The 8,311-nt window shown below is 50.4% G+C and overlaps 1 protein-coding gene across 1 annotated transcript in view; it reads left to right on the top strand.

Moving 5' to 3' along the window:
- IL12RB1 (interleukin 12 receptor subunit beta 1) overlaps positions 1-8,311 on the top strand; it is a 23,211-nt gene that overhangs the window by 8,633 nt on the left and 6,267 nt on the right. The window contains exons 4-8 of the mRNA XM_023763993.1: positions 1,794-1,933; positions 4,452-4,485; positions 4,957-5,082; positions 5,993-6,075; positions 7,137-7,374. Of these exons, the coding sequence (XP_023619761.1) occupies positions 1,794-1,933; positions 4,452-4,485; positions 4,957-5,082; positions 5,993-6,075; positions 7,137-7,374 (621 nt within the window). The remainder of the gene's footprint in view (positions 1-1,793; positions 1,934-4,451; positions 4,486-4,956; positions 5,083-5,992; positions 6,076-7,136; positions 7,375-8,311) is intronic.

The following is an 8,311-nucleotide window of genomic DNA, read 5'->3' as shown; positions in this document are numbered from 1 at the left end:
CCTGACCCTAACCCTGACCCTGACCCTGACCCTAACCCTAACTCTGACCCCGACCCTGACCCTGACCCTAACCCTGACCCTAACCCTGATCATGATGCTGATGATGATGATAATCCTGATCACAATGCTGACCATGACGATCCTGCTGCTAACGCTGATCCTGACCCTGACCCTGCCTGAGACCCTGACCCTGACCCTAACCCTGTCCCTGACCCTGACCCTAACCCTGACCCTGACCCTAACCCTGACCCTGACCCTGACCCTGAACCCTGACCCTGACCCTGACCCTAACCCTGTCCCTGACCCTAACCCTACTGCTGGACACTCAGGTTGCTCTGGGTTTCTCCCTGACACTGTAACGGTGCCAGGACCCTGTTGGGTTTTTAAACTGTTGTGTGTTTTTTTATGAGTCAACAACATACATTTATTTATTTATTTTTAAAAATATATTTTTATTGATCTCAGAGAGGGAGAGGGAGAAACATCAATGATGATAAGAAAAAAAAAGAAACATCAGTGATGAGAGAGAATCATTGATCGGCTACCTCCGGCGCGCCCCCTACTGGGGATTGAGCCTGTAACCTGAGCATGTGCCCTGGCCAGGAATCGAACGGTGACCTCCTGGTTCATGGGTCAATGCTCAACCACTGAGCCACACCAGCCAGGCAACAACATGCATTTATGTATTTACTTATTTTTAAATGTATTTTTATTGATTTCAGAGAGGGAGAGAGAGGGAGAGAGAGATAGAAACATCAATGATGAGGGAGAATCATTGATTGATCCGGATCAAGTCCACAACCTGGTCATGTGCCCTTGACTGGAATTGAATCTGGGACCCTTCAGTCCACAGGCTGATGCTCTATCCACTGAGCCACGCCAGCCAGGCAACAACATGCATTTAGCATATAGTTGTGGAGCTGCCCCTGTGTACCACCCTGAGCCATAGGGGCCATAGGCAAGGCCGACAGAAGTTGCAGCCTGGGGCTGGGACTAGAATGAAGCCAGCAAGGGCACCACCTTGGGTACACAACTTTAAGGGGGTGCCAAAAACCCTCGGTGGCTAATAGAAACAATGCTGTAACGCAGTATTTTTAAAAATCAAAATTAATGTAAAATCCATGACGAACAAATATCAAAATTTTAGATAAAGACAGGATCCAACCCTGTATTTGTACAACCTTGCCCCTTGTACAACCTTCATGGAGCCCAAATTCAAGTGGGGGTGATGGATGAGGTGTCATCAACACACATGGTGAGATACTGCTGGGAGGTCAAGGTGTTGCCTCCAGCTCAAGCTGAGTCCTGAAGGATAAGGGAATCCAGCAGGAAGAAAGGTTGGAAGTGTGTTCCAGGTGGAGACGTGTGCCACAGCAAGTGCAAAGGCCCTGGGGTAGAATCGGGCATGACAAGATGCTGGATGTCTCTCCTTAGGTCAGGCTCCTTGAAGTGGGCCTAAAAAAATTAGTAAGATTTCCCTAATAGTCCTCCAGAAAACAGAATCAATTAATTACCCTCTTGTCAGCAATGGGCCATCTCACCACAGCTTTGTCAGCAATGGGTGTTAACATTTTAAAGATTGTTTTCACTAACACGATGCTGTGTATAAATGTTGACTCCTTGACTCATAGAATTCTAGGCTTAGGCTGCAAGGGTGCCCCTGATTCATGTTTGGGGGACTTGGCTGGCGACCCTGGGCTGGGCGAGGTGTGGGCAGATTCTTTGGAATTTTGGGGACCAACGGCTCCCACCAACGTCGGCTTCCCCTCCCCAACCTCCGCCTCGGCTTCCAGTTAAATACGACCCGCCGCCAGAAGACATCCAAGTGTCACGCTCAGCAGGGCAGCTGCACTTGCAGTGGGAGACCCCCACCCGCCAGGATGGCGCTGAGGTGCAGTTCCGGCGCCGGACGCCTGGCAGTTCGTGGAAGTTGGTGAGTTTGCTTCCCGGGTCAGGGGTGGGCACAGGCTCTTCCAGGGCACTTTCTCCCTAAAATCAGTGTCATCATCTCTACATCCGTTACCCCTCCCGCCGGGCCCCCACGCTCGCCCCATGTCTAGCCTCCGAGGTTTTTCTGGGGAGCAGCTCTGATGGTGACCTCCCTGTCCCCCACCCTCCCATGGCTCCCTAATGCCTACGGGAGGCATCCTTGTCCCCGGCAGCCCCAGGGGCCCTCACTTGCCCCCCCTCCCCGCCTCCTCTGGTGCCCTCCCCCCAAGGCCATCATTCTCTACTTACCCCTGGGTTTCCAGCCTCCGCACATGGACTTGCCTCCACTTGCTCGACCCCCTCTCCACATGAACACGTGAATCCAGCCCCAGGGCCGCCTCTTCCAGGAACCGCCCTCCCACACATTCCTTCTTCTCTCTCGCCCTCCCTTCCTTCTTTTTTAAAAAATTGAGATATGCCTTGGCCGGTGTGGCTCCGTTGTTAGAATGCCATCCGTGCATCCAAGGGTTGCAGGTTCAATTCTCGGTCAGGGCACATACCCAGGTTGCAGGTTGGATCCCCGTTCAGGGAGTATGTGTGACATTTCTCTCTCACAATATTTCTCTCTCCTCTCTCTCTCTCATCAATGAGAATTGAGAGAGAGAGAGAGAGAGAGAGAGAGATATAACTGACATATAACATTATATTAGTTTCAGGTGTATAACATAATGATTCAATATTTGTACATATTGCAGCATGACCACCACAATAAATCTAGTTAACTTCTGACACGATGCATATTACAGATTTTCTTTTTCTTGTGATGAGAACTTTTAAGGTCTACTCTCCTAGCAACTTCCAAACATGCAATACAGTGTTATCGGCCACAGTCACCATGCTGCACATTACATCTCCATGACGACTGATCTTGTAACTGGAAGTCTGTATCTTTGACCGTCTTCAACCATTGCTCCCACGCCCCGTCCCCGATTCTCTGACAACCACTTATCTGTTCCCTGTATCCGTGAATTTGGTTTTCTATTTTGTGTTTTTTTGGTTCCACATATAAGTGAGATCATATGGTTTTGTCTTTCTCTAATTTATCTCACTTAGTACAATGCCCTCAAGTTTTGTCACAAATGACAAAGATTTCCTTATTTTTTATGGCTGATTAATACCCCAGCGTAGGTACATATACCACTTTACTCATTCATCGATCGATAGATGTCTCGCTGTTCCCGTGTCTTGGTTATTGTAAATGATGCTGCAGTGAACACAGAGGCGCATGTCTTTTCGAGTTAGTGTTTTCGTTTCCTTCGGATGAATACCCAGAAGTGGAATTGCTCCATCGTCTGGTGGTTCTGTTTTTAATTCTTTGATGAACGTCCACACTATTTTCCATAGCGGCCGCATCAATTTACACGCCCGTCAGCAGTGCACAGGGTCCTCCGATCTCCACATTCTCGCCAGCATTTCGTATCTCTCCTCTCGTAACCGTGTTAACAGGTGTGATGTGCAAGGTGGCTTTGATTTGCATTTCCCTGATGGTTAGTGATGTTGAGCATATGTTCATGCACCTGCTGGCCATCTGTGTGTCTGCTTTGGACCTTCATTCATTCTTCAGCTTCTGTCTGTTCCCTGCTCTGTAGCCCCCCTGCCCCAGCCAGACAAGCCTGCCCCTGCAGAAACCTCAGCCCAGACCCAGTCCCCAAGGAGCCCCAAGTCTGAGGGAGGCAGAGACCCCCCAGCCTCTGAATTGTGGCCAGTCTCCCCCTCCCTCAGCCTGGGAGCATCCGGAGGGCAGGGGGTGGCCTCAGCTTCAGCCCCATCTTCCCTCCAAATGTTGTGTCCCTCCCGAGCCTCAGTTTCCCCATCAGATGTCTAGGTTCGGATCCATCGGCAGCAGGTGACATGGGACCCTGACGGGGAGGGACCTCTCTCTGTGTTTTATCTCCAGCCCCCTAAGCACACTGGGCAGCAGGCCGTCTCAGACCCCTTTGTGGGTGAGGAAACTGAGGCTCGGGTGGCAGGAACTTCTCAGGGTCCCCAGGGAGTGGGGGGCAGGCTGGGCAGGGCTCTTCTGATCCCCAACACAGCAGACAGGTAGGTTTTGCCTCCTAAAATATTTTTAAGGAAATTATAAAATAAATTTTGTCTCCTAAAATAATTCTTTTAGAAATGTTTAAAATTGGAATCATCTTAGATTTTCAGAAAAGTTAAAAATAAATACAAAGAGCTCCCATAGAACCTTTGCCCAGCTTCCCTCCTTACATCCCTGACGGCGACGCACAGGGCATGTTACTGGGAACCAAACTCCAGAGGTTACTGGATGCTACTCATTTCCCCAGGAACGTCTTCTTTTTGCTCTGGGATCCATCCCAGGGTTTCGTATTGCACTTAGTAAAATCATATTTTAAGTAAGATGTTAATAATAAATGAATAATATTTTTACTAATAATATTAGAGCTAATATTTTTCAGCACCAAATTGTAAAACAATATATGAATATGGTCTTGTCCTAGGGTGACTGTGGACATCAGGATGATGCTGGCTTTGGTGAGAATAAGAATAGTAACAGCAACAGCTGCAGCAAATTATCATGAATCAAGCACCTCCTGTGTGCCAGACAAGTGCTAAATTCTATGTATACCTGTTGGTCTGCCCTGTGGTTCTGTATTGGATTAGTCCCATTTTACAGGTGAGAAAACCAAGGCTGGGATGTGTGTGAGAAGCCATAGGCCAACGTCACATTACAAGGGGTGGCCTTGCCGGGACTTGAACCAGGGACAAAGAAAGATGATCCTTGAGGCCCCAGGAAGGCAGGCCATGGCCTGTTCCTGCCATATCCTCAGGGCCCGGCACACAGTTGGCTCTTAGAAAGTGCATGTATACAATTGGCACCCAATAAGTGCATGCACACAGTTGGCACTCAATAAGTGCCCAATGGCTACGTGACCAGTGCCATGCCCACTGCACCCCCAAATGTGGGACAGCCCCTTGGTCTGATGTTGGATCTCTTTCCCCCAGAGTCCTGCCTTGGTCCGCTGGAGAGAAACTGGGCCCAGGAATTCCAGCTGAGGCGCCGGCAGCTCGGGCCAGGTGCCCTGCAAGGTCCCTGGAGCGGCTGGAGCAGCCCCCTGTGTGTCCCCCCTGGTGAGAGTGCCCAGAGCTACAGGAACAGGGGCAGGCATGAGAAATATGGCAGCGGGTCTTAGAACTAAGGCAGCAAGTGTTAGAAACAAGATGACAGATTTTTGAAATGAGGCAGTAGGAGAAATTAGTGAACATTATGAACAGGTGGCAGTAAGCGAGTTTCACTTTGTAAGTTGTGGTGAATCCATAATCCAAAAAGAAAACATTTATCAGCCTTCTTCTCCTTCCAGTTTGGTTGGTTGGTTTTGTCTTTTAAAGTCGCACGAGGCCCTAACCGGTTTGGCTCAGTGGATAGAGCATCGGCCTGCGGACTGAAGGGTCCCAGGTTTGATTCCGGTCAAAGGCAATTACCTTGGTTTTGGGCTCATCCCCAGTAGGGGGTGTGCAGGAGGCAGCTGATCGATGTTTCTCACTCTATCCCTCTCCCTTCCTGTCTGTAAAAAATCAATAAAATATATATTTTTAAAAAGTCGAACGAGGAATAGACAGGTGCAGGGGTTGTGTCAGGAAGACATGTTCCCAAATAACACAGGAAGCTGGAGCCTGGGCAGCTCAGGAGAGGAGATGTGCCCCCCCCCCTTCCCCGCTCCCCCCCAACCCCCCGCAGGGAGCGGGGAGGGAGGGAGGGATGGGGGTGACTGTCAACATTTGTCCCCAGCCCTGCCAGCCGGGGCCTCCTCCTTCCCAGTGGCCTATCTGCTGGGAAAGAACTCTAAGAATTGCTTTCTGGTTTTTATTTAAATTGGGGTAAAGAACACATAACATAAAACGCACCTTTACTCATCGCGTTATGTATATTCATGCTGAACCGAGATCATCCCGTGTTTCCTGGGAGGGGAGGGAAGGGGTTTGCAGGAGGTTGTGAGGAAGGACAACCCTGCCTCCATGACTGTCTTACGTCTCCGGACAGAACCGCCCCCACAGCCCGAGGTGTGGCTCTCGGTGAAGCCGCTGGGCCCGGACGGGAGGAGGCCAGTGACCCTGCGCTGGCAGGTAAGGAGGCTGTGTGGGCGGTGCCCCGGGAGGAGAGCGACGGTCGGGGGTCGGGGGTCGGTGCACAGGTGGGAGACGGAGGGAAACAGGACGTGGAGGTGGCAGGGACGGGGAGGAAGTGGGGTTAACGCTGAAGGTATTGGGGGACCGTGGAGGGAGGGTAGTGAGCGGAGGAGGGATACGGCTGGACTCAGGTTCACAGGCTCCCTCTGGTGGCCATCAGGGGAACAGATTGTGGGGGGCTCCAGTGGACACGGGAAGGCCAGGAAGGGGTCAATCGTGTTGGTCTGCGTGGGAGATGATTTCTTTTAAATCCCCCCAAACAACCCTTGTATTACGGACAGTCTAACTAACCCCATTTTACAGAGAAGGAAACTAAGGCACAGAGGAAAATGTCTTACCTGCCCCGGCCGGTGTGGCTCGGTTGGAGTGTCGTCCCAGACACCAAAAGGTTGTGGGTTCGATTCCCGGTCAGGCCACATACCTAGGTTTTGGGTTCAATCCCCGGTTGGGGCGCATATGGGAGGCAATCGATTGATGCTTCTGTCTCACGTTGATGTTTCTCTCCCCCGTCCCCTCTCTCTAAAACCAGTAAACGTATCCTCGGGTAAGGATTAAAAATTTGGTTCTAATACCCTGAGTCAGGGGCAAAAGCATGACACATCTCACCATCACTGACTCAGCAGGTCCCCAGGGGCCGTCACAACACGTCTACATGGGACTCCGTTGCTTCCCGGGTTTCCTCTCATTTGAATCCCTTTTCTCAGGAAAAATTTCCAGGGTTGAGGTCACTGGGTCCAAGAATGGAAACTCCTTCTCCTGGCTCTCAGTGGGTTTTTCCAAGTCACTCCCCCACAAAGCAAAAGCAAACAGACAGAACCATCGTGCATGGGATGCGAACGCCTTGCTGGCATCGAGGTTTATTATTGTTAACACTTCGGCCCGTGTCACAGGCTGTGGCCATGGAGGAGGCTGTGCTCACGGGCTCTGCCCTGGTGCTGGCCCATGAGGACAAGGAACGCGTTCAGATCCCCACACACCGTCTCTCCCACTCCTGACAGCCGACCCGGCTCCAGCTCCCCGAAGGCTGCCGTGGGCCCGAGTCTGGCGCCGAGGTGACCTACGACCTCCACCTGCACATGCTGTCCTGCCCGTGCAAGCCCCAGGCAACCAAGACCCTGCGCCTGAAGAGAGCCCTCAGCCTGTCGGGTGCTGCCTACAACCTGACCGTCGTCTCCCGGAATCGCTTTGGCCCCGGCCCCAACCAGTCATGGCACGTTCCTGCCCACACACCCCCAGGTGACTCCTCGGCTGGGGACGGGGGGGGCGGGGGGGCCCTTGGAGGGAGCACCTGCTCTGAGCCTCAGCTAGACTCGGGTGAGGGGGATGAGGCACACACGCTTACGGGGGTGTCTAACGTAGTAATCGAGATACAGAATGTTAAAATGCAACATTTAAAAAAAATTCTCACCGCAAACTACAGCCCAGGCGAACTGTGTTTTTGAAATTAAGTTTTAAGGGGACAAGGGCTGGGATCAGGATGTGGTGAATGAGTCAGGGTCATGCAAGTACAGGGATGATTCTGTCTTCATTTAAAATCTTGATATTTTGTTCTATATATACACACATATATACATATATATACATACATATATACACTATATACATATAAATATATACATGTGTTTATATATAAAATAAAAAAATCAAGATTTATATTGCCCTGGCTCAGTTGCAGTGTCATTCCCACACATCAAAAGGCTGCAGGTTCGATTCCTGGTCAGGGCAAATACCTGGGTTGCAGGTTTGATCCTTGAGTGGGGCAGGAATCAACCAATGGATGTTTTTCTCTTACACTGATGTTCTCTCTCTCTCTCAAAAAAAGAGAAAACATATTCTTAGGTGAGGGTAAAAAAAAAATTAAGACATATATATACTGTTATATATATATATATATATATATATATATATATATATATATATACACACACATATATATATACTATTATATATATTCTATAAAATAAAACCTAATATGCAAATCGACCGAACGGTGGAATGACCAGTTGCTATGACACGCACTGACCACCAGGGGGTAGACGCTCAACACAGGAGCTGCCCCCTGGTGATCAGTGTGCTCCCACAGGGGGAGCGCCACTCAGCCAGAAGCTGGGCTCACCGCTGGCGAGCACAGCAGCAGTGGTGGGAGCCTCTGTGATGTCTGACTGCTGCTAGG

This window comes from Myotis lucifugus, unplaced genomic scaffold (assembly GCF_000147115.1).
Source record: "Myotis lucifugus unplaced genomic scaffold, Myoluc2.0 scaffold_311, whole genome shotgun sequence".
NCBI classification, from domain to species: domain Eukaryota; kingdom Metazoa; phylum Chordata; class Mammalia; order Chiroptera; family Vespertilionidae; genus Myotis; species Myotis lucifugus.
The sequence above is the reverse complement of the archived record's forward strand: the minus strand, read 5'-3'. Positions and strand labels throughout refer to the sequence as shown.